The sequence below is a fragment of the Carassius carassius genome, chromosome 22 (assembly GCF_963082965.1).
Source record: "Carassius carassius chromosome 22, fCarCar2.1, whole genome shotgun sequence".
In the NCBI taxonomy this organism is placed as follows: domain Eukaryota; kingdom Metazoa; phylum Chordata; class Actinopteri; order Cypriniformes; family Cyprinidae; genus Carassius; species Carassius carassius.
Genome location: NC_081776.1, coordinates 8,071,508 through 8,098,074, shown reverse-complemented (window position 1 = coordinate 8,098,074; position 26,567 = coordinate 8,071,508). Strand labels below are relative to the sequence as shown.

General features: G+C 35.1%; 1 protein-coding gene across 2 annotated transcripts in view; it reads left to right on the top strand.

The window, feature by feature from the left end:
• The first annotated feature begins 2,666 nt into the window (after positions 1 to 2,666).
• Positions 2,667 to 26,567, top strand: part of LOC132098852 (rho guanine nucleotide exchange factor 39-like) — a 47,139-nt gene continuing 23,238 nt past the window's right edge. Inside the window, exons 1-5 of one of the 2 annotated variants that reach the window (XM_059505074.1) lie at positions 2,667 to 2,813; positions 8,438 to 8,630; positions 9,343 to 9,437; positions 14,852 to 14,972; positions 17,511 to 17,629. In XM_059505074.1, coding sequence (XP_059361057.1) covers positions 8,481 to 8,630; positions 9,343 to 9,437; positions 14,852 to 14,972; positions 17,511 to 17,629 — 485 coding nt within the window. In that variant the 5' untranslated portion in view covers positions 2,667 to 2,813; positions 8,438 to 8,480. Of the gene's footprint in view, positions 2,814 to 8,420; positions 8,631 to 9,342; positions 9,438 to 14,851; positions 14,973 to 17,510; positions 17,630 to 26,567 lie in introns of both variants that reach the window. The other variant, XM_059505075.1, reaches the window with a different exon arrangement.

Here is a 26,567-nt window from a genome sequence, read left to right as displayed (position 1 = left end):
CAGCCTGTTGTTCTTCCAACACTATCTGAATGTATGCCAGAATTAATGTTTTAGTTTATCTATTCTAGTTATAACTGAAGATGTTATTGCTTCTGACATTGATGTCTCAGGTATGTTCACAAAAAGCTTTCAGCTCACCAAGAAAACATATACCTCAAGGACAAGGTCTCATCTGGCGCTCGAGAAAAAGTCCTTATGTAAACGGGAACATCGCACTGTGTAAGTGTTGTCGTATTAATGAACACATGTTGAGTGACAATGTATTCTATGTGCACTGTGTCCTGCATGGCTTTAATAGGATACTTCAGCCAAAAAAGAAAATTCTGCCAGCCTTATTTTGTTCCAAATTCATATGACTTTGGAATTCTGTGGAATGCAAAAGAGGACATTTCCATATTTCCAGGCTGCATGTTGTTTTGGACCACATTGAGTTTCATTGTATTGGCAAAAACACAAGTAAGTAAGTCCTATGGGTTTGGAATGACATGAGGGTGACAGAATTAAAACTTTTGGCTGAACTATCCAATTAAAGTGTATTTAATAGTTTGTATACGTGATTTATAGGTGTTTCGTTTCCAAAACTATGTGAAAATAATCCATTGTTGTTTTGGACCTCCTGGTATAAAGCCTACTTCCAGCATTGAATTTAAAATAATAATAATGTTAATAATAATAATAATAATTCTTAATAATAAGGTTACTGCAAATGCAGCTCTGGCTTTTCTGAAAAAAAAAACTTCAATATCAGATTTCTGGCTGTTTTTATAGATTTAAATCTTTTTCTTTGAATTTTGAGTTTACAGCTTGCTATTCTGTAGTTTTGTTTCTGTTATAGAATATCGAATTTAAAATTTAATTTAGAATTTTTATCTCACAATTTAAACTTCTAGACTTCTTAGAGTACCTAATTCAGACTTTTTTTCAGAATTGAGAGAAGAAGGGTCAGAATTGTGAGGTTAAAAAAAAAACTATGAAACTTACTGGGACTTGTCACAGCACTCATATTGTTGCTCTTTTGTTGGTTTGATTGCTTCTATTGTCCTCATTTGTAAGTCGCTTTGGATAACAGCATCTGCTAAATGACTAAATGTAAATATAAATGTAAATAAAAGCTCAGAATTGTGAGAAAGAAAAGTCTGAATTGTGAGATAAAAAGTCGCAATAACCTTTTTATTGTCACTATTATAATTATATTTTTTTTTATCTCATGGCAGCAAAAGGCTTCCATACAATTGACGTTCATTACACAAAAACACAGACGAAAGTCAGTCATATAGTTTTGGAACAACATGAGCTTAAGTAAATGATTTTTGGGAGAACTATCCTTTTAAGAGAAGATCATGCACTCTAAACATGTCTAATTATTAAAAAGTTCCTAATTAGATTAGATTCAACGTTACCAGAAGAGCAATAAGCAGTAAGTACAGAATATACAAGGTCTACATTATGTGCAATAACTATACAGATAAGTATTATGGGCATAATTTACAGATTATAAATACTATCAGCATGATGTACAGATAAGTGTACTATGAACATACTATACAGATGGATTATGTAAAAATGTATGTACACTTTAGGCAGAACTGGACAGAATGCAAGAGGACTATAAAATCATGCCTGTTGGTCATGTTTTACATGCAGATGCTGGATCTGTCATGTTGGTCAGAGGCTGGACACTTTCAGATTGCCACACAGGCAACACTAGATGTCAGTGTTCTCGCTGATGTCGGACTGCAAGCTTTTTGTTTTATGGGAAGGAGAAGGAGAAGCACATAGTTTGAGAAGTTGTTGCTTGTACTTTAGAACTTGGAGGTCCTAATGGATTTCCTTCTATTAGAGGGACTTTCTATGAGGAGTTAGGGTCTATCACTGTGCCAAGCCTGATCACGGGGCATCACTTTCATTTTGCCAACACTCTTGTATAATTAGCAGAAATTTGCTGAGGTGTGTTTTCTCCTCTCTTCATTTTCTAAGTTGATTCATCAGGAGTATAGACTAAACTCCCCTTCTTAACTCCTAGGATGCAAAAGTTAAATGTAAAATTAATGGTTCATCTCATTTAGAAGATATATTTATTTTCTGTTTGCACTTTGAAGCTGTTGGATTCACCTAAAATGCCTTAGACTCTTCTGAAGGTGCATACCATAAATTTGAGATTTGACAGAAACTGCGTTGCTTCACAATTAAAGCATTTTTCTCATGTGTGCTCCATCTTGTTCTTGATGATCATAAACAATAACATAAGTCATAAATAATCTGTCCAGTTTTAGTCTTAAGTATAAAACATGCATACGGTCAGTCAATAATACTATACATTTCTCAGGGTCATTCTATCTCTATCTTTTTTTTTTTTTTTGTAACAGGATGATAGTGTAGGGTAAGTAAATTTCACTCTGAGTATTATATAAAAAAAATTATATATATATATATATATATATATATATATATATATATATATATATATATATATATATATATATATATATATATATATATATATATAATATTAACGATTTTTTTTTAAATAGGATGAATTATTTATAGACTATCATTATTAATTTAATTGTTGATGTCAGCCTTTCCACGTATAAATACATTTAATTGTTTACACTTATGAATGACACATCGGGTACAGAAAGCAGCCTTTCGGTGAAATGACCCCTAGCGCCGAGTATGCTTCGTGATGACGTCACGGGGGCGGCTTAGTTTCGATGTCTGTGAGCACCAATCAGAGCGCAGAAAAACCCGGAACTTCTGAGAGTGTAAGAAAGAGCGCCTGCATTCAATTTGAAAAGAACGAACGACGTCAGGTATGGAATGTTTCTATAATCATACCTTCTTCTATATCGCTTTTTAAACGATTTTTTAAATGGTAACCGTATCACGAAGTTTATAGGCTGTAGCCTACTTTACAGTCTAGTTTTAATCAGAAAAACACATGACAACAGAAGTGTAACGTTACTTCTACAACGTTCTTGTGTTCAGTCATCAGAAAAAGTTTTTTTTCTTTTTTGAGTAACTCGATTCAAATATGCCATACATAATATGCGTTTAGCCGCGAGCTAATGATGTCTGTCTTTGCGTTCAAAAGGGTAACCTCGTCGATTTGTATAATCCGTTTTGAAATCTTTAACGTTATACAAAAATAGCCTGTTGACATTAAAGAGTTTTTAATGTAAAAAAATAATGAATTGTTAATCAACTTAAAAGCAAGTAGGCTACTTACTTAACCCTAGGATCTAAGAGACCCTAAAGCGAAGAATGTTATATGTATACTAAAGATTGATACTTTATACCAGTGGCGAGGTCAGAAATTTTAAACTGAGTGGACCTTGTTGGAATAGGGTGGACCTGAATGACTACTCTCAAATTACACAAATTTTACAATATAGGATAAAATCACTATACAGTTCAGATAAGTTAAATGTGATTGATTGTTAGCCAACAAATTCATGAATATACAACAAAATACTTTTACAAGCAGCTACAAGGAAGACAAATATAGATATTGTACTGCTATATGACCACTGTAGAAAGACATCAGTGTTCAGTAATTGTGTTCATTTTAAACTGGAATAACCTGGTTCACTAACTTACTGTGCCACGGCCAAATTTCTGACAGCATTGTACTTTGAGAGCGATCAGATGTTGCTTACATTCAGGGGCGTAACCATCTTTTCAAACGTGGGGGACAGAAATTACATATATATATATATATATATATATATATATATATAACATTACAATATAACATTTCTGTAATCTATATAGCCTACCAGTCAACAGTTTTTGAAGAGTAAGATTTTTAATGTTTTTATAGAAGTCTCATCTGCTCACCAAGCCTGCATTTATTTGATCCAAAGTACAGCTAAAAAAAAGGTAATATTGTGAAATATTTTTACTATTTAAAATAACTTTTCAATTCGAATATATTTAACCATTTTTCCTGTGATCAAAGGTGAATTTTCAGCATCATTACTCCAGTTTTCTGTGTCACATCCTTCAAAAATCAAATCATTCTAATATCCTGATTACCAATATTTAAAACAGTTAAAACAGAGTAAAAATTTTTTTGTGTTCTTTGATGAATAGAAGGATCCAAAGATCAGCATTTATGTGAAATAAAAAGACTTTGCAACATCATACAGTGTATCATTCAAAATCTTAGAGTCAGTATAATTTATATTTTTTGGAAAAGATATTATAGAAATGAATACTTTTATTTAGGAAGGATTCTTTAAATTGATCAAAAGTGATGATAAAGACATCATTTTACAAAATTATTATATTTCAGATAAATGCCGTTCTTCTGAACTTTCTATTCATCAAAGAAACCTGAAAAAAAAAATCTACCCAGCTGTTTTCAACATTATTATTATTATTTAATTTTTTTGAGTAGCAAATCAGAATATCAGAAATATTTCTGAAGGATCGTGTGACTGGAGAAATGATGCAAAAAAAAATCAGCTTTGAAATCTCAATAAATTACATTTTGAAATATATTCAAATAGAAAACATTACATATTCTAGTAAAAATATTTCACAATTTTACTGTTTTGCTGTACTTTTGATCAAATAAATACAGGCTTGGTGAACAGAAGAGACTTGACAGGTAGTGGATATGCGCATTGATAATTGGCTTAGAAATCTATAACTACTGGACAATAACAAATAATAATGTTTTTTTATATACTACAAACGCTTTTTTCACATAAGTTATAATAGTTTCTATACTGTAATAAATGCTATGTCAATTAGCACTGCATTGTTCATATACTTTATCACCTGCTGGAGATGAGTTGAAAAACCATATATTGTTGCAGTCGTATGTTAAATGTCTTCGTGTTTCCAAAAGTGTCTGTGAAAACAACTGTTTTCATACAGCGATAGCTGGACGCTGTTGTCCATATTAGGAGTTTCCTGTTATGACTTTTAGCGCGAGAGCGCGCTCCAGCTTCGAGCATGAATGAAATACACATTGCAGGAGAGCTTAGCTTTCAGTGATGTTCATATCGCCTTCTGAAAATGTGTGGGGGACGAATTTCAATGATATTAAAAGTGTGGGGGACACGTCAAAACTTTGTGTACCACTTAGCAGCAAAAGACTAGACTTGCAGTTTATTTTTCGCGAAAACTGGCGTAAAAGCAATATTACTCCGTAAATAGGGCAGAGCAGGTGGTTCATCAAGTGTGGATAAATCAGCTGGTTTCAGACGATTAGCCCGGGTTGATGTTGATGTTTCAGGTTATGTTCTTGTTTTTTTATATATATATTTAATTAAAGATGTCTGTTTCGACATGCTCATCTTGTGTAATGCGTGTTAAAAGTTTACTTCACTAGCAGACGTAAAGTCATCTTCCCACCCCCCAACAATACGCGATTGGCTAAACAGTGCTAATAAGCTTATTGATTGGCTGTTGCAGTAAGGCAATTATATGAAAAGGTTTTCGCTCTACAGTAGTTATTTTTATGAAACTTGATGTACGTGTTTAAGTGTTTAGTATGTCACATATGCATGATTTTTTTTTTCGGCTTTCCCACATTTTTTTTTTTTTTTTGTCTGTTCTGATTGGGTGGGCCAGCCAGCCGTCAGTTTGAGTGGGCCAGTGCCACCCTGGCCCTTATGTAGCCTCGCCCCTGCTTTATACTTTTATGAATTGTAAGAGTTGATTATAAACAACATTTCCTACTCGATGAGATCATATTTCATTGACTAAAGCTAGATTACTTGTAAATCTACTTCTAGTCTTAGATACCCCATATATTAAGCAAGAAATAAATGTAGACTATAGAAGTACACCCCTGCGGCAAAGATACAAAGCAAATGCAGCTAGGTTATTAGGCACATTTCTTCTTTTTTCTTATATATATATATATATATATATAAGAAAATAATTATAATTATATTAGAATTAGAATTAGTTTTTTCTTCTCAACAATGCCTTGTTTCTAGGTTCAAACTGAGCCCGATATTAATAATTTTAGTATTACTTAGGCTACTGTATATATGCTATACAATCCCCCAGTGATGAAAAACCTAGAAATCTAGTAGTAAAATTGTGATTTCTTGGGCCTGAAAACATCATGGAAATGATTAAAGTCTTAAGAAGTCATACGAAAGTCATGGAAATTTCAATAGGGAATCTAGCCTAAATGTTTATACTTTTGCTTAGATCTGAAACATTTAATCAGCTAGTTGTTGAATAAACTAAAATAACAAAACTATATAAACTAAAGCTAACAAATAAAAATGAATTTAAAAAAGTGTCAAAAATTACTAAAACATTAACTAAAATTAAAGAAACAGAAAATGTAAAATCTAATTCAAAATATTAACAAAAACTATTATATATAAATTATAATGGCACTGCAGATCCTAGAAACCATCAGGGCAATAAAAGTGAGTGGGAATATTTGGTGCTCCAGCTCCACCCCTCATCCATGTGGCTCTTCTGGGAAACAGACCTGTGGATTTGCCAATGCTGGTGATGTTCCACTGTTTTATTTTTAGGTGTTACCCAGCACCTTTACATTTAGATACAAGAGTATTTGTAAAGAAAACCAGGGTTTGTCTGTGTAATTTTCTATATGTATGCATAAAATCTTATCCTGAACAAAAGAAAGTGGTCTTGTTTAATATAAGCGCTGAGTTATGCAAACAAACCCTGCCAGTTGCTCCATATTTAGTCTTTTTAACTAGGTTCTCCTGACCCCAATCTCCTCAGCTAGCTTTTAATTGGCTTCACTGGGCCTAAAATGCTGCAATATTTCTCAAAATTGACTGCTTATTTGAGCGTCGAGAGTGATGAAATTTACAGTAAGTTGCTTGTAAAAATGGACCGTGGCTTCAGACGCAGCACTTAGCAGAGGCTGCATGGGGCATGCGCAATTCAGGGGATTCATTTCACATTCGCTCTGGTTTTATGGAGGTTTTGTACAAACAAGGGGATGGGCCACACCACAAAGGCAGATGGGAAGGGATCCTTTAAGGATACCCGTATGCGCAGCTCTCAGTCTTTTAGGGTTGATCGGGCTGCCTGTTTACAGTGTGTTATAGAAGGGCTGACGCCAGTCTCCCTCGGGAGGGAACAAGGGTTAATTGCTGTTAAAGTGTTGGTCTCGTTCCTCTTTCTGGCCCTGATGCTCCATTAGAGCTGACACTAATGAGGCAGTGCAGAGAGGACACCCCAGAGTCGAGGGACAGCACCACCGGCTGGGGGAGGGAGTCATGATGGAGAGACTTTACTTAGCTAAGAGAGAGAAAGCATGTACTAAGTCATAGATCAAGAGTGTGTGGTGTTCAGTGTTTTTGGGATGTGTGTGTAGGTTTGGCTCCTCTTAATTGGTGGCTTATCCTCTGCATATGTTGTTTGTTTGTCATTATGAATTCATTGGGGACTGGATTGCTGGTCGTCCCTCATACTTGGTCTGTGGAGCCAATGGCATTTGCTTAGTAATTGTACCATATTGATTGTAATTTACAAATGTCAAAATATGGATTTTCAACGCCCTAATAATAGAAATGATGAAATTGGCTAAATACGTACTTTTGTAAAAAAAAAAAAAAAAAAAAAAACATTAATAAAGTCATCAGAAGATGTGAGGCTGCTCTAAAATCATTTAATATATTCAATATTTTCATTTTTTTATTTTAATAAGTACTACATATAATTAGTTGTCAAATACAATGAATAAAAGTAAAAAATGAATATTATACAAATTATAACATTTGATCAAATTATGAATTATAAAAAATACCAGTATAAGCAAACTCAGTGAAATAAGGCTGAAATAATTTAATAAAATCATTTAAAAATCAATCTTTTTAATATATTGTAATTACTTATAAATAATACATACGAATATAATGAATTTGATATAAAGAAATCGATTTTTTTTTAAAACAAATTATAAATTATAAAAAAATATGAATATGAACAAACTCAGTGAAAGATAAGGATGAAATAATTTTAGAAAGTAATTTAATATTTTTAATATTTTAATATTTTATTATATTTAAGAACTGTATAGATTTCTATAAATTCTATCAACAATTTATACAAAATATTATTTTATTACTCTTAAATTATTTTATTTATAACATTATGAAATATTAAAATTTTATTCTATATAAATTATGTAGATATTATAAGTGAAAATATTATGCAAAATAATACTATGTATTCTGTGTGTGTGTGTGTGTGTATGTATGTATGTGTGTATGTGTATATATATATATATATATAGTATAAGTAATAATAATTCAACTTCAGGTATATAGTAAATATACAGTAAATGTGTAGATTTCATTGCTGATGGATGAAAAATAAACTATAAACTGATTATGTTTTATGCATTTTATTTGTCATTAAATTTTTGTATTGGTCAACTAGTGATTTTGATGTCTTTTTAACAGTGATTTACTGTTTGTAGGTAGTAATACTGATCTGGAATCAGCACCGTCAACTGGTCGGTCATGAGTTTTTCTCTGAGTCCGTTCACCCCCATGGGCATTCGCAGCATTCAAGAGCAGCGGGACCGCTGGGAGAGGAAGAGGAGCCGCACAGGCCGCGAGCTAGTCCAGAGTGAAAAAAGCTACTGCCAACAGCTGGATCTAATCGTCACGGTTAGTCTCTCAACAGGCCAAAACACAAACACCCATGGGCTGCACTGGTCCATCTTGCATCGAACAATATGCTGATGGAGAAACACTTGTCAGGACTGGATTCAGTCATAGAAACAGAAAACCATGCCAATCATCAGAAAATCCTAATCTGAAATTTGAATTATCTTCGCTTTATATTTTGAACAGTTTCACAAGGTTTTCCGTTTACTGAGTGGCCCTTAACACCATCACAGGGCTATTCTTTTGAAAGTGATGGTTTATAACCTGTTCAAGGAATTTATTTCGCAGCTAATTAGTTTTACTTTTAAGATTGCTGAGATTTCATATCATTTCTGTGCATATTGTGTTGAATATCAAAATTGCCATTTGAACTTGAAAAGCTAAGATGGAGAACTCACACGTCAGTCTCATTGTTTTTGAATGCCGCAGCTAATTAAACAACGATAAAACTTATTTTGAGAAACCACGTCACCTCCCGCCTCTGGTGGAGCTGGGTTAGACATGCGGCTCATTTGAACCCGTTGGAGGTAATTGAGATGTCATTGCTGCAAAATGCTTAGCCCTTCACAGATTTGTTCTCGCTTTGTCTTAAGGGTGTGTGACGAGAGGTGACACTCTTGGTAAGATGAAGAGTCATGTATCTCTTGTACAAGAGTCATGTACAAGAGTGTAGTCTGAAAATTGAATTTTCATATCTCTTTCTTTTCTCCAGTACTTTGTGGAGATCTTGAAGGCCAAAGGAACCCTCAGGCAGGACATTAGAGAAAGCATCTTCAGTTCAATTAAATCCATTCATTTAATAAACCAGTAAGTATCCTTTAAATAATTAAATGTATATTCACGCTCAGGGGAGAGAGACGGCTGAGGGTGGCTGACTTTGATACCATTTAAAAAGGACGAGAGGGTAGGGGAGTATTAATTGGGGTCTAACAGGAGAATCAAGTTTGAAAACTTGGAGATTGCCTGGTGTGCCTTATCTTATGTTATTATTCTCTTTAATTGGATTGTGAATCGATGCGGATGCTGGATTTAGGCTTACAGCTGAACTTTCTTCAGAGTATTTTATGTTATCCCTCTACGCTTACCATCACGGGTGATGGCGGCTTGTTCATAATGGCTGCTGTTTGTGTCTTCCAAGCCTTTTGTGTTGATAAAAATAAGCTTTTTGCAATCGCTGATGTTTTAAACATGCATTTTTAATGAAAGGGTTCATTATCATGCGTTCATTACTGATACTCAGTCTTTCCTCCTGAACTACTGTAGCAGATTCTCCAGTTATAAGCATCAGGCTATTCAATACAAGGTTTAAAGTCAGATTTTATCCAGTAAGAACTTTGAGATGAGGAGGATTGGAGGGGAATATGGTTGTTATATAATACCAAAATTTCGGTAGCTGTAATGTACTTTTTGTGCTTGTCCAAAGCAGGACAGGGCATTTAAGCTTTATGTCAGTTTTTTTTTAGGAACAAACCCATAACCTTAGTATTGTTAACAAACTGCTCTTTAGGAAATTAAGGTACAAAAATGCTATTAAGTACTATTAATTGATATATGATTGATATAATAATATTAATAGTAACTGTTTTTTTCCACTGTATTATTTAAACAAGTAATTAAACCTGTAAACAAACAGTGTGTATTTATCAGGAAATAAATTTTCACAATGATGTTCATTCTTTTTATTTGGGATCAATATTCACTGAGTAATATTGACAGCATCGACAGCAGCAGGTCAGACTAACAACATATTAACTCACCGGTGTCAAAAAGGCTGTTCTTGTCAATTTTATCTGAGCCTATCAATGGTGAAGCGTGTTGTGTTTTGATGTACTACATCTCAAAGCAAAAGCAGAAGCCCTCTCCTAATGTCCAATAGCCTGCAAGGATTGATCAGGTTGTTCAGGCTGGAAACACTTTCAGCCTTTTATTAAGACCTTCAAGCTTGCAATAGAGAGATCATTGATCCTCAGTTCAGGTGAGCGGTGTTTGATATATGTAACAACCTGATCAATCTTACAGAATTTACCTGACAAGCTCGAAGAGACATTTGCAAACAGGAAAAACCTAGTGAGGAGATTTCATTAATACTAAATTGGCCGGATTTCTTATTTAAGTTACTGCCGTGTGGTTTCATTGTGTAACATATTTCGAATTACCAAATGAATGGAAGGGGGACTGCCTTTGAGGGCTTTATCTAGGCCCTGTTGATTGAGAATGATAAAATTGTCTGAATAATGAATCCCTGTGGGTCCCCGAGGCTCCCATCAGTGCCTGATTGACGGGCCTCTCTACAAACAGAGGCTGAATGAAGATCGAGAGCTGAATTTCAGTGCCCGATGTATTGGATAAATCGGTGCTCGGTTACCATATATCATCATTAGAATCGGTTATTGAAGTGCTGGGTGAAGCATAATGGCAGTCTCTCAATTTAGATCTGTGAACAGTCAGCAGTGGCTGACTAATTAAAAGGAATAAAGTGCTTGCGCACTCCAAAACCACATCGTTATCAAGAAGCTTCTTCAGATGCATGTTGATATCTGTGATGGCTGCTGAAGGTTATTTGAATCCTTAGCTGAAATCATCACTTTTTATCTTGGACTGGTTGAAACAGAAAAACTGAGAACAAGGACAGGAGCTGTAGATTGTTTTTATCACACACAATATGCACTTTATAGTAGGAAATATAAAAGAAAAATAAGTATAAACGCATCTGAATTTATAAACCATTGTAGATTTGAACCTTTAATGATTAGGCCAAAAAAATGTATAAAATGTAAAATACTTCTCTTCATGTCTTTCAAAACCTGTTTGACATTCTTTATTCTGTGAAATGAAAAAGAAGATATTTAGTTAGCTGTCTAAGCTGCTCTTTTCCATACAATATGATTTAATTGTGACCAATGTTGGGGAAAGTAACCCCATAATTCATTACAATATGGCTTTACACCATAAAAAAGTAACTAAATGTGTTACTTAGTTACCGTATTTTCCGGACTATAAGTCACACTTTTTTTTCATAGTTTGGCTGGTCCTGCGACTTATCAAAATTAATTCGACATGAACCAAGAGAAAACATTACCGTCTACAGCCGCGAGAGGGCGCACTATGCTGCTCAGTGCTCCTGTAGCATACACTGAAAAACATAGAGCACCCCCTCGCGGCTGTAGACAGTGATGTTTTCTCTTGGTTCTAAATAAATGCGACTTAAAGTCCAGTGCGACTTATATATGTTTTTTCCCCTCATCATGACGTATTTTTTATACTTAGGTGCGACTTATAGTCTGAAAAATATGGTACTTTTTATGGAAAGTAATGCATTGTTACTTTTGGGTTACTTTTTGCCACCTGAGTTGAACAAAATCAAGTTATATTATATAACCTTTTCGCAGCAAAAGTGAAATTAAGTGCCTGAAGGAAGTTCCTCAACCTCACTCCCAATTTCTGTCAACACTGGAACAGGAGAGGTGCCAGTGAATAAATGGGAAAACAAAGTAAATTCCATTATTTATTTGAAAAAGTAATGTTACTTTACTAATTACTAGAAAAAAGTAATCTGATTACATAACTCGTGTTACTTGTAAATGCGTTACCCCCAAAACTGATGGTGACCACAGCTACCATTTTCATAGCAATATGTTTTTGGTAAATAACTTTTTGGAATTTTTTTTCACAACTTGCATCTTCTATGGCATTAGAACCACTTCTTTAATGGTGATTTCTGTTCTTTGTGGAGTTTGACTGCCCCTGGGCACCATCTTCTTGTGTCGTATGGAAAAGAGCAGCCTGAACATTTTTCAAAACTTCTCCTTTTGTGTTCCACAGAAGAAAGCAAGACATACATGTTTGGAACAACACGAGAATGAGAAAATCTACATTTAAATTTATTTTATTTGTACATTTTATGCATTTAGCAGAATACAATTTAAATGAGAAAATTAATTGTATTATTTTTTATTTTAATTGTATATGGTTTTTACATTTTATACAGAATTTAATTTAGAATTTCTGGTTTATTATTTCAAATAATTTTATTTTAACATTTTTTATACGGTCTTGTGATTTTGAGATATTTGGAGTGATTAGATGACCCGAGGACAATGCAAACCAATCATTCCCAGTTTTCAGTAAAAACTTCAAAATGATGGCAGCCTCAAAGGTGACAGTAATGCGACAATATTCTTAGAAATATAAAAATATGTCAGCTACTATTTAAGTTTAAAAGAATAGCATGCAGTTGGTTTGAAGTTCATTCTTTGTACATCACATGATACTCCTGGGTCGGTAAAGACTTAAATACCATATTAATTAAACGCTGCTGAACAAGCAAACAAACAAAACCTGACTATACTGTCATGCTGCTGCCATTCATCAGAATTATGTCTGTTTATCTGATGAGGGGAGTAAGGCAACAGTGGGAAGAACCCAGTTATCCTAGAAAACACAGAATGCAACAGTGATCCCAAACTTGAAAGGGCAGTGACTTAAGTAGCACAAAATCAAAAACGTATTTGAGAGAGAAACGAGTGTGCCTAGGGGTTTTCTTAATGAGGGTAAATGTGGTGTGGAAATAGATCAAATGGTATCCGATATGAAGGAAGAGGGTCCTTGTCCCTATTGAAGGGAGGAGGGAGTCTCCTTACAACCCAAATGATGCTTTTGGGTCCTGTACATATTTGTGTTTTTGTGAATGTTTGTGTTGCTGCTAACTATTCATTGACGATAATTAGTATTCCTTAATTCTCACTTCCAGCAATTGAAGCCACATAGGCCTTCATTGTTTGGTTGAGTCTGTGCCGAGCCCAGATGTCGCAACCACTAAGAATTAATGTAGATTAACGTGATGCAGGAGGAATGCTAATGTTGTCTTTGTCATCTTTCTGAAAGCCAGAGAATTTAATTGCCCTAATAAAAAAAAAAAAGAGCATAAAAAATGTAAGTCATAATTTCATATTTATCATAATAGCCTCTGGCTGTGAGGGGGAAAAAGGAAACACTATTTTTCCCGCCCTTTGCCCTCGTTAGAAGAACTCTCTCGGCTGATCTAGCATCTCCCGATTACGAACAGAGGCTACCTTGGCTTGCAACTTCATTAAAATCTATTTAAATCAACTTCAATCACAAAATGCTCCTTCTAAAACCATGAAGTCTCAGGGAACATCAGGGTGTGTGTGTGTATCCGTACCTGTATTTCTGTTTGGTCTAAGTGGTATGTATGCGCATTAGCTACCTTGCCTATTTTGGATAATAAGTTCCTTCACAAGTGTCAACACCCTCACCCTTGAGTTATACCCTTGTCACCCTAATGTGCCTGACGGCCAGAGCACCAGCTCTCCCATTGTTTTGTTCCTGGTTTCGCAATGAGTGCGTTCCCGCTACAAAGCACCGCACGCTTGCCCTTGGGCGCTAGCCTCAGCACCCTTGTCTCAAATAAGTGTGTCACCCACAGGGAGAAGCCCTCGTATGACACCACACAAATCTGACTAAAAACGTTTCCTTTTGCAAATACGTCTGCCTCTGAACTAACCCCCCTCATTATTTGTGACACGAAGTGCCTGGATTTCCAAAACAGTATCAGGGTTATCGTGTTTGGAGTGCGGTGGCAAGACTGCAGGGTAGGGTAACGTTAAAGTGTTAATTCTTAATGATTTGACACAGTATGATGATGGTCTTTGGAAGTATGACTTAATATTTAATTGTGCATTTGCATGACAGGAAAAATAAATTTAGACTAATTAATGTTAAAAAAATTCTTTTCAATGAATTTTTTGTAATATACATGTAATATACATAATATACATTAAATGTTTTAATTTAAAAGTTTTTCCAGTTTTTATATATTATTATATAATTATACACACACACACTTTTCAAGAAAATATTATGTATTACTACTAGTTGCTAACAAATGCATTATTTAATTTATTTATAAACGTGTGTGTTTGTTTGTATTTATATAAAATTGAAAGTATTTCTAAATAAAAAATGTATGTATTTAAAATTTTTTATATTTATCAATTTTATTGTTATTGAGTTTATTTGAATTAAGTATAATGCATGGTTTTATTAATTAATATTGAATTAAAAATATTAATTTTCTATATAATTTATATTTTATATAAATATTTAAATATTTATTTAATTTACTGTACATTTGAGGTATGATAAATTTATTACATTGCATAAAGCGAATAATATTTTAACTTATTACTTGTTTTTAACAGGACCCTACTCACTCATCTAGAACTGGGGAGGTTTAGCGTCGGGTTTGAGGAGTTCTGCGCTCATCTGCAGCTGTATAATACTTACGTTGACAACATTCAGACGGCTAAAAAAGTCCTCATGGTAAGTTGAAGTTAAATGTTTTACTTGTTAAATTTGACCCCTTTTCACTTCTGTTCACATGCTATGCATCTGGCATTGACAAACGTGCTTACAATTGTGACTATTAGTATGTGACACATTTCTATGGTCTTGAGTAATGCGTGCGTGAACATGGTTGTATAAATTCAAGTGAATATTATTACATTTCACTGATTGTGTCACTTTCCATTTCTTTTGATTATGATTTTAAAAAATCATTGCTGATATTGGTTTTATTGTGAGTAAATGCCTTCTTTTACCTGGATAGAGGTCACCTATTTACACAAAAGCCGATGGCTGCAGCTATTGATATGAAATCATGAATATGTATTTATTACAGATTCTATGGTAATGTGCAGTATTGACAGAATGTCATGCTCTACTTCTAATAAGTCCAAACCTATTAAATTGTTGTACAACTCCTCCTCTATGGCACCTTTTTTTGCCTTGTGGGGGAAAAAAAAGAAAAGAAGAAATAATGTCAGGTCAGAAACTCAAAGATCGCCATTCAGAATGATTGACGTTTGGAACGGTGAAAAAAAAAATGGAGTCACCTACCTGATTAAGGCTTATGGATGACACTGTGCAAACAGATCTCTCCAGGCAAAGCCCAGCGGTACCATTAGGTCCAACACTACCATCTCATTACGCCTGACTTAAGTGGGCAGCCTCCATCAGTCGGCCAGAAAAAAGTGAGATGGGGAGTCTCTCTTTTTGCTAATTAGCTCCTCCCTCGGCAAGGCAAATGTACCCAAGTGTACGGATGACTGATTCCTTGTTAGACCAAATCAGTTAGTGGTTAAAGAATCATCGGCATGCCTGGCTAATGCTAACTTCTGTATTCCATGTGCTTATGGTGAACTGAGGGGGCATTGTAACGTGTTTCATCCTATGCCAGTAATTGTGTCTAATACTGAATATATGTTTGAGAGTTAGCCTCACAGCAAAGCTCTTCCAAGTTGCACGCTAATGCTGGTTTTATTTATCTGAGGGGAAGCCTGGAGCCTCACAGATATTAAGGTCTTAATTAAGAGGAGGAATGTGTCTGCGGCCAATTGACTGATTCTCATTGATTGCAGACTGAGCTGTTTAAGTTAGCATTGATTCCTCTGCTTGGCCGAGACATAGATGTAATTGCTGGAACATGGGCTGGTGTGTTTGCTATGTCACATGATTCAAAACATGGCACGTTTGTCCTTCAAAATCCATCATCCCATGAAGCTTATTAAGAGAATAGCAATCTAGACCAAGATCTGAACGTTTTCCCAACAAGTGACTCTCTTTACATATTATTTATACATGCATATTTATATTTTAAATTTCTTCAACCTTGACAGAACATACAGTATAAGGACGTTTAGTGCAATAATAACTTTAATAAATATATAATAATGTGACGCTTTTAAAAGATAGCTAGATGGTTTTGAATTAATGCACAATATATCTATACAAGGAGTCTGCAACCTTTTGGGCATAAAATGCCAATTTCAATTTTTCTGGTTAATCACTGTGCCAATGAGGCCCTCCCATTCCCCATTTTTTATGCTGTTTTTATACAGTACATAATATTTTTATAATTTTCAGATAAAAATCTGTATTATTTATTTATTTATTTTTTACTGGTGTAAATGTTTAACAAGGCTACATCTATCTGATCAAATATAAATGAATTTATATTTATAAATTAATTTAAAGTAATTCTATTGTAAGATTAATTATTGCAGTTTCTTATATTTAATAGGAATCCTTGCTAAATAGAAAGGTCAAATGAAAAAAATACTAATAATGAAACTCTCAAAATGAATTTACTCTCGAAATTAATATATTTAAATATTTAAATAAAAAAAAAAATTCAGACAAAATGTATTTGTTTAAAAATGATGTTGTTTTTAATAATATAATTTTAATATGTTTAATATAGTTTTGATGACTAAGCTTTGGATTTGACAGGATTCATTCAGAGTTTTTATTTTTTATTTTGTTTGGCTGTCCTGAATGTTGGATTCCTCTCACAGTCTGTCTGAGATGCTGTGATTTAATGTTGGTGTGTTTATCAGATCAGACCCCAGCTGCTACAGCCATAAATGTTAGCTGAGCAGGTGTTGTACACGGTGTGTGCCGTTTGAAGATGATGGATTGTTTCTTGTACTTGATAATATGTGTTTATTTATTATTTACTTAGTACAGAAAAGTAGCACCGACCTATGCTTTTCTCAGAGGGACAATTCAAAACAAATTTGACATAAAATAGTGATATTTTGCTATGCTCTGTCATTAGCCTTACTTGGTTTGTGTGACTGTATATTTAATAATGAAACCAGGGTTGCTCTATTCAGAAGTTGTGATAAGAGACAACAGAGATGTCTCGTCTCATTGTGCGTCCACATGCATCATCTACGGAGGTGATACTGTTGGTTAGAGGTAAACGGTGTTATTGCTAGCTCTATCAAATGTGCTCTTATTGTATCAAGTTTTTTTCACAGAAGCAAATTTTTGATTCATGGTTCATTTCCTTCTCAGGTTCAGGTGAAGAAAAGCAAAGCCTTCAGACGGTTTAAAAAGCTCCAGGAGTCGAGGCCTGAGTTCAGTCAGCAGAAACTTGAGGACTTGCTAACGCTTCCACTTCAGCGTATCCAGCAGTAAGTCCTCAAGTACATGTGTAACAGTATTTGAACTTTAAAGTTGAACTTCAACAGTTATTGGTTATCAGCAGATATTATTATAATAGTTTTTCTCTCTTTTTTTTGGTTATTGGCCAATATTGGATATTTAATTATGCAATGTCCATGCTCATTTACACTACATTTATATTAACATGACTTTTGTCATCATCTAGTGCTTATTTAACAATATTGTGTAAAAATATCAATTTTCAAAAAAAAAATATACATGCACAAACACATTAAAATTGACCATCGTTGTTTGGCCCATATTAGAGTTTTGTTTTTTCCTCCGGTTATCAGCTGAATTAGAATATTTAATTGTGCATGCTCATTTCTTTTATTTTTATATTTAGATGGTCACTTAATAAAGTTAATATTTGTGTAAAATGTGCTAATAATTAAACAGTTAAATGTACTCTTTAGCAAATATAAAAATATAAATTTTTATTTTTATGCTTTATAATGTTGTGATGCCTAAATTTGCTTGTTGCATTTAAAGTTATGATTCTTAGTTTTAAGTGTTTTATTATTTATTTATTTATATAATTATTTAAATAATTTCTATAATATTATCATTTTAATCGGTTATCAGCTATTACAATAAAATTTTATCAGCTTGTTGTTATGGGAAGTAATTATTATATTGGTGCATCCCAAGCTGAAAATGAAAATAATTTCATAGCAGGTTTTTGTTTTGTAGACGTAGACATGAGTGTTTCTGAAAACTTAATTACTTGTTTTTATTATATATTTATACTCTATCAATTTGATGATGGAAGTGGTGCATAAATGACACACTTCACCTAAAGATATTTTGATTTTGTGCTGTTTAATGGACTCCTCAACCACTTATTGCAATTGACGTGCACAGTTTTCTTCAAATCTCATTAAATGTCAGAGTACCTCAGCCATTGAATTTTCAAGTAAATGAGATGGATTGGTCAGTGGATGTTTTTGTGTATTTAAAGTTTAAACCATCTGCTTTGGTGAAGAGATTACGGGATCGAAAGCAAAAAAACACGATGGCAGCATTGAAATGCAGTCAGTTCTTGATGGGAATGTAAAGCGTTTTGATTATGCATCAGTATCTTCTGACACAGGCCAGTCTACTTCAGTCTTCTGCTCAGCTGTCAAATCACTCTACAATGTCACATTTTGATGATCGCATTTGATGTGTGGATTTTGGGAATCATTTGATGGCATGATAACAGAAAACTGTCACCACCGGGTTATGGTTTTCATGCTTGAATTCTTCATCTGTATTTCTGCGCTTTAGAGGAGTAAATGCACGCTGCATACCAAGCCTCTCAATGACAGACGTAATTATTGTTTGATGTCATGCTCACACCTGTCTTCAGACTGTCCAAGAACTGTCAAAATCCCTTTTGTTAAGCCGCCGTTTTTCTTGGCTGTAATTTCATTCGGTCGTGGTCTCAGCTGTTAATTAGTGTAACAGGGTGCGAAATGAACTAGAACATGCTTAAGAACCAGTGAAAATTACATAGCATTCCTTTATCAAGCAGCTCGAGTCCATCTTAATTAGGCTTTTATGTCACTCCCAGTTATTAAATGTAGTTTCCAACATGAAAGAAAAAACAAACGCAATGTCATTCTAGCTATGACATATGTCATATAATTATGTCTTTATATTTATTCTTTATAAAAACATTCCCCAGATAGCGCCCACCTGTCATGGTTTTCATTCAGTGGCTTCATCATATGCAAAATGACAATCCGGTTTAGGGCTGCAACTAACGATTATTTTGATAATCGATTAATCTGTCGATTATTTTAACGATTAATCGATTAATCTTTATGTACTTATATTTTAGTTTTGCCTATTTTTTCCAACTAAATTATTAACAAAGGGTCTTTATCATTCAAGATAGACTTTTAGAGATTTTAACCATTTTGCATTGTCATATTCTCATCAAAAATATACCTGGAGTTTTGTTTTCTATGTGTTAGTAATCCTTTGTCAAACTCTTCTGCAATCAAAACACTGACCCATACTCTAGCAAATTTCACAAGGAGATTTCAAATAATGTTTTCACCATGGCAGTCCTTAGAGCTCCTAAAGTAGTTTAACATCCCGAACAAAGCTTAAGGAATTTTTCAGAAAATATTTTCACGAAGAATAAGAATAAAACAGAATAAATTTGCAGAACATTGCATTTATTATTTTTTTTTACTGTAAACACAACTTATACCTGGGAAACAGCTTTATATCTTATACTGTGAAATTGTAAATAATCCTTCAAATCAAGTGTCAGTGGCATGAAACCTGAATGGAAGTCACATTTTAAAGTAAAATCCATCAGAAGGTTGTCCAGAAAAATACTTCAAGTACTTCAAATACATTTAAACCTTTACCTCTCTCATTCATTCATAATTAGGTTGCAAGACTGAATTATGAACTGGTAAACGACAAACTGATCACAGAAAATGTTTGTAAATCTTTAAATGTTAACTGTTAAAAAGCAATGTTATTAGTTTTTACGACTAAACATTTGCAAACAACATTGTACAGGAGAAACTGCACAAATAAAATTATTAAACAGTTAAACAGTTCAGTAGTGCAGAGTTTACAGGTTACTCTTCTTTTTTGAAGGCTCAAAGTAAAGTTCTCCCACACTTTGGATGACTTCGTTGAATTAGTTTTATCTTCCGCTTTTTTCTTTTTCTTTCTCAAGCTTACTCCACTGCCGTCTGTCTCCACCATCTCGCTGAATGCTGCAGACGCAGTTCGGGAAGCACGTGACATAAAACGAGGCCAGCTATTGGCTATTGGCTACTTCTCCTGCTGTACTGGCTGAATAAAACCCTGCGGTGGCTCACTACTGCCACACTTTTGTTAATCGCAGATTTAAAGGAGTCATGACCCACAATTTGCACTTTTCCACGAGAATCAATGTATGTTATGATTGCCTAACGATTATACACTGGCCGGGAAGCCGATATTTAAAAGTGAAGCGTTTGTTTACCTCAGGGTTTGTAAAATAGCCCACGTGCACTCAAATACGAGATTTTGATATCTTCCCCGTCTTGACGTCAAGACGGGGCAGGATATACCATATATGGACACAGCAGCAGGAAGCTCGCCCTTCCCCTCTCCCCCTCATATTCAGTCGAGAAAGACGCTGGAACTAGTGCACACGTGAGTTGCTCTGTGGTTGACTGCCAGAATCAACATGTAAATGTGTTTTCTCTACCAAGAACGGACCTAGCTATCAGAGACCAGTGGATTAAATCCATTTTTAATGACGCGGTTCCTTCAACCCTTCCCACTGGCTTATCGTTACGTGTTTGTGCTAAACACATTGTACGCTGAAATCCTTTACAAATTTGGGGCTATATCAGGCGAAGTTGGCATCGAAGCTCGGGAGAAGCGCCATTCCAACAAAATTGCATGCAATTGAAACGGTAAGACTGTGTTTTTTATTGCTCTACTGTGTGTAACAAACAGCATCTAACTGCTAATGCGGCTATTGTATGCTATTGCGTCTGTCACTAGACAAATAAACGAAAGACTCGTGGTGAAGTAATTATTTATGTTCCCTGTAAACTGACTGCAAAAACTGACTTTTGACTGCATTATAATGATTTCTTAATTCAGAATATGATCAAGATTGCGTAGGTTGATGTGTTCGGGGAATTTGCCAGTTAATAGTAACATTTAAAGCCCCTTAAGTGAACGATAAGACTCGGAAAAAGATTTGTTCATTTTGATGAACGAGCTTGAACAAGAGAGTCTGGCGTTGCCAGATTGGGTGTTTTTTCCGCTACATATTAAGGCCGGTTTACGGTGTGTTTTAGGTGTGTTTTCGCCTAGAAGGCTTTATAGAAATCTGGCATCCTACTGAACGTAGTTAAACTGAGAGAGAGCGTGGCGTTCACAGACACCAGAATGAACGACTTCACAGTAACGTTCATCAGGCAGTAATGCGGTAGGTTCAGTTCATGTTCGCCCAAAATATGAACGAGTTCATGAACTATCGTTCAATGAACACGTTCAGGCACAACTCTGGCGGGAGTATTAGCTTCTAGGTATGGGGAATGGCTGCTAACGCACTTTGCAAAAAACAAATGACTGAGATCATCATGAATTCGGTTATTGTTTATTTGTTGCCTAACGCTTATATATGAGGCGCCGTCTAGTTTGTGTGTGTGTGCTGTGCTCGTCTTATATTTGTGTGTGTGCTGTGCTCGTGTCTCATATGAGTAACGTTATGTGCGTGAGTTCATATACATGTATGTGTGACCACTTAATATATATGCAAGCGTGTTTCATATGTGTGCGTGAATGAAGTTTGATTTAAGCCCTAAACGGCGCCTCATACTTATACACTGGCCGGAAGCCGGTCGCGTTCATTCACAACTTGCGCCATGATGTCAGTTTGTAATGATATGCTAAAGCGTTACCTGCGTTGTCAATCCCCCCCCCCATTCCTGCAACCAATCAACACGCCCCTCATTTGCATTATTATAATGACCGTCCACGACCGGTCCAAAATATCGCATCAGATCTCGCAAGACAATAATGCCTACAGAAATAATGGTCTGAGGAGCTCTGTGTTTATTTTTTTTCCACTTTTCTTTTTTAGAAGGGCCTGTAAGACTATAATACAGCAGTAGGTATCCAAGGTAATACGAGGGTATGACTCCTTTAAAATATGCACAAAATGAGCCACTTACAGCAAATAAAAGTTGTTTAGCAACTAATCGATGACTAAATTAGTTGACAACTATTTTAATAATCGATTTTAATCGATTAAATTGATTAGTTGTTTCAGCTCTAATCCAGTTTGTTTACAGGCCCTGTTTATGTGTCTTTGTGCATCTAATAGGTGATTTGATCATGATTTTACTCCTGGTTGAATCTTGAATCCATCCATCTATCTAGCTATTGCAAGGATGCACTAAATTGATCAAAACTGAACGTAAAGACTTATAATAATGCAATATATATATATTTTTTATTTCAAATATAGTTTTTTTTCTTTACTTTCTATTTATCAAAGAATGCTGAAAAAATATCACTGTTTCCAAACAAATATGAAGCAGCACGACTGTTTTTTTTAACATCGATAAAAATAGGAAATGGCTTTTTGTGCACCAAGTTACCATATTAGAATGTTTTCTGGAATAATGGCTGCTGAAAATTAGGGGTGCATGATAAATATCAGCTGTTACTACACAGAGCCGTTGTTAACTGACAAACTGTGCAAATCCACAAACGGGATTTGATTAGACTCATTAGATAACCAGCTTTACTGATGAGATGCGCATTAATTATCGGCCGATATTATTTTTCGTGCACCCCTACTGAAAATTTAACTCTGTCCCAGGATTAAATAAATATATTTAAATAGGAAACCGTTATTTTATATTGTAATATTTCATATTATTACTATTTTTACTTTATCTTTGATCGAATAAATGCAGCCTTGATGACCATAAGTGACCTCTTTCATTAACATGAATTACAATCTTACTGATACCAAACTTTTTTACTTTTTTTTTTTTTTTTGAACAGAGTTGCTTTCTTTCGCAACCAAACGAACCTGGGAAAGTTTTAGTGCAGTGGTTGATTGACAAGTAATTAGTCAGTCCTCTTGAATGCATTATTATTTTTACTACCAGTGCAATGTGGTCACATTCACTCAGCGTTTTAAATGTCATCTGTATGATTTGATCACACAACATTTTGTACTCCATTTATACCTGTTTTCAACACCTGCCTGCCTTTCAAATGGATGCAAGGTATTATCTCTCTGTTTTTGTCATGCAGCAAACCGCAGGACTTGTGCTAAACACCGTGTCTGAGCTTTGTGTCGCACCCTGAATGTTCTCTACCCAGTTATCACACAGATATTCTCTAATTTCCCTCGGAACAGCTGAGCGCTGACATCTCAATCAGCGTGTTCAAAGATGCCCTTGATCTGATCTCATCCTCTCAGGCCCTGATCACTGTGTTTCCTATTGTCCCCCATCGATTCTGCCTTTACCGTTCTCGGAAAGCGAGGACACATGGGGGGGCGCATAATTGTATGATGATCTTAAGTGGCACGGCAGAAGAGCTCCATATTCAGAGAGTGCAGATAATCAGGAGTACTGCCTCTAACAGGGACTCGGGAGGAAATTGTTGTCACTTATTGGGATGAAGGATGATGGATGGCGAGGCTGGCTGTCTGTGGGTCATGGTGGTTACTTAAGACATGGAACAGGACTGTCGGGAGGGAGGATAAAATCATTCCTATTATTAAATGCCATTTACTGCAGCTGCAGAGAAGAGATTCATGTTGAGTCGCTCTCCTCTCAACCCTTCTTCTCCTCCCTGAGGTCTGCCTGACTACAGATGGACAATTTGTCGAGTGTCAGACAGAGAAATGAAGTCAACAAGCAAATATTTATTTCTGTTATGGGCATTATTAAAATTCTGTAAAATTTTGTCACATTAAATGTAAAATAAAACATCAAAAACTAAAACCAGTTATTTTAAGTGGTAAAAGTAAATTGGAAGTTACAGTATGAAAATATGTTGATTGGTCTTTCGGTCTCATAATCATTTTATCAGTCTGTCCAGTATTATATCTGTCTAGCCATCATTTTATCCGTCTGTTCATCATTCTGTCACTATATCTACAGAAGTTCTATCCAGTTCTATCTAGCATTCTATCATTTTATTTTTAGGCCTCTTTTACACTAGTGTGTGTTCGTTTTAAAACGACGTTTTAGAATGAAAACGATCCTCGTCTACACTGGCGTTTCCACTGCGTTTCAGAAACAATCTGCGTTTACACTACACAACCTAAACCGCATGTCACATGACCATTCATGCAGGTACAGCCATAGATATGAATAGCTAGATTCCCTATTACCGTATTTTCTGGACTATAAGTCACACTTTTTTTTCATAGTTTGGCTGGTCCTGTGACTTATAGTCAGGTGTGACTTATTTATCAAAATTAATTTGACATGAACCAAGAGAAATGAACCAAGAGAAAACATTACCGTCTACAGCCGCGAGAGGGCGCTCTATGCTGCTCAGTTCTCATGTAGTCTACACTGAAACATAGAGCGCCCTCTCGCGGCTGTAGACGGTAATGTTTTCTCTTGGTTCATGGTTCTAAATGAATGCGACTTATGGTCCAGTGCGACTTATATATGTTTTTTTCCTCGTCATGAAGTAGTTTTGGACTGATGCGACTTATACTTAGGTGCGATTTATAGTCCGGGAAATACGGTATTTAGATCGCGGACGCATCTACGTGCTTGGAGCGATCGATGGGGTATCTACCTGTACATCTATGGGTACAACAATGCGCATTTACGGTAGTCAAGGATACGCAGAGCGAATGTGGGCAGCCACGCCATAATTTTCAAAAGTCTCAGTTTTTGAGGGTCGAAAACACCGGAGTAGTGTAAATGATAGGCGTAACCGTAGCTAAAGTTATGCGTTTTTTAAAGAAAACACAGTCATGTAAACGGGGCCTAAATCTAATTTCTGTCTTTCATTCTCTGTATCATTCTATTTGTCCATCGTTTTGTCTGTCTTTCTGTCTTGCTGTTTTGTTCTATCCAACATTCTATGATATCATTCTTTCTATTTATAGTTAGTTCTATCCATCTTTCTGTCCAGTGTTCTGTCATTCTGTCTCTCATTCTCTCTGTCTTTCTTTCTATGTGCTGTTCTGTCTGTCCATCTTTCTGTCTTTCATTCTATCTATCCAACACTCTATTCTTTTTTCTGTCTATCTTGATTTATTCTATCAGTCTAACCATCATTCTATCTGTCTATCCATCATTTTATCATTCTATCTATAGTTGTATCCATCGTTCTATCTAGCATTCCATCATTCTGTCTTTCATTGTATCTGCCTTTTGTTCTGTCTGTCGTTCTATATATTATTCTGCCTATTTATGTCATTGTATTAGTCTTCCATCATTCTGTCTGTCCATCTATCGTTCTTTCAGTCTATAGTTCTATCTTTCATTTTATCTGCTTCTCTTTATTCTGTCTGTCTGTCCATCGTTCTGTCTATCATTCTGTCTGTCGTTCTGTCATTTGACCGTCTATAAACTTTCTTTTAACTGTATTCAAAACTTAATTTGACACTTTCATTTTCTAGTTAAAAAGACTCTCTTCAAAGTTCTTTGAATTTAAGTTCATTTTAATTCTAAAATTGCTTCCTTAATCCAGATACATTATAAATGCAGAGACTAATTTGGCATTTAATATTTGTAGATGCATCGCACTGTAAAGTAGTATTGTAAATTAAACTTTAACAGATTACATTTCAAAACTAAAAGCCCAGTTTGCATTTTTTTATGTGTTTCTGTGAAATGTCCCTGCCCCTGTATCTGACCATGGCATGGATTGTGTCTAGCATTAGTTTCTAGGCAGTTAAAAAATCTTAAAGTAATAAAACAGCATGTTTTTTTTTAACACACTTGTGCATCTCTATAATGGATTTGAACGTCCTCAAAATCGACGTAGAGAAGTGCCATATAAGAGGTTAATCTTTCACTTTGTGGTGGAACTCGTCGCTCGGAGCGGGTCAGAAGGTCATGGACGTGTCTCTTTTACATGCAGAGAGACTCAAAAAGCGGAGGAGGACTCGTGTTAATGGAGCTGAGCCATTATGTAGCCGATAGTGTCAGGGCTGCTATATGGGCCTGTGCTTACACAGCAGATGGGTTCAATTCAATCGGTGCTTCAAACACAACATAACAAGGAGTTCAGGAGGTTTTCTCACCATTTGTGTTTGTTTGCAAAGGTGTTGATTGAAACTCATTTAAAAGCATTTATTGAGACGTCGCTTTTACATGGAAGTTGAGAGGTCGCATCCTTCATATATCTATGGTTTAGTCTTAAGACAAGACCTCGGGTGAACTCACCTCCTCTCTTCTT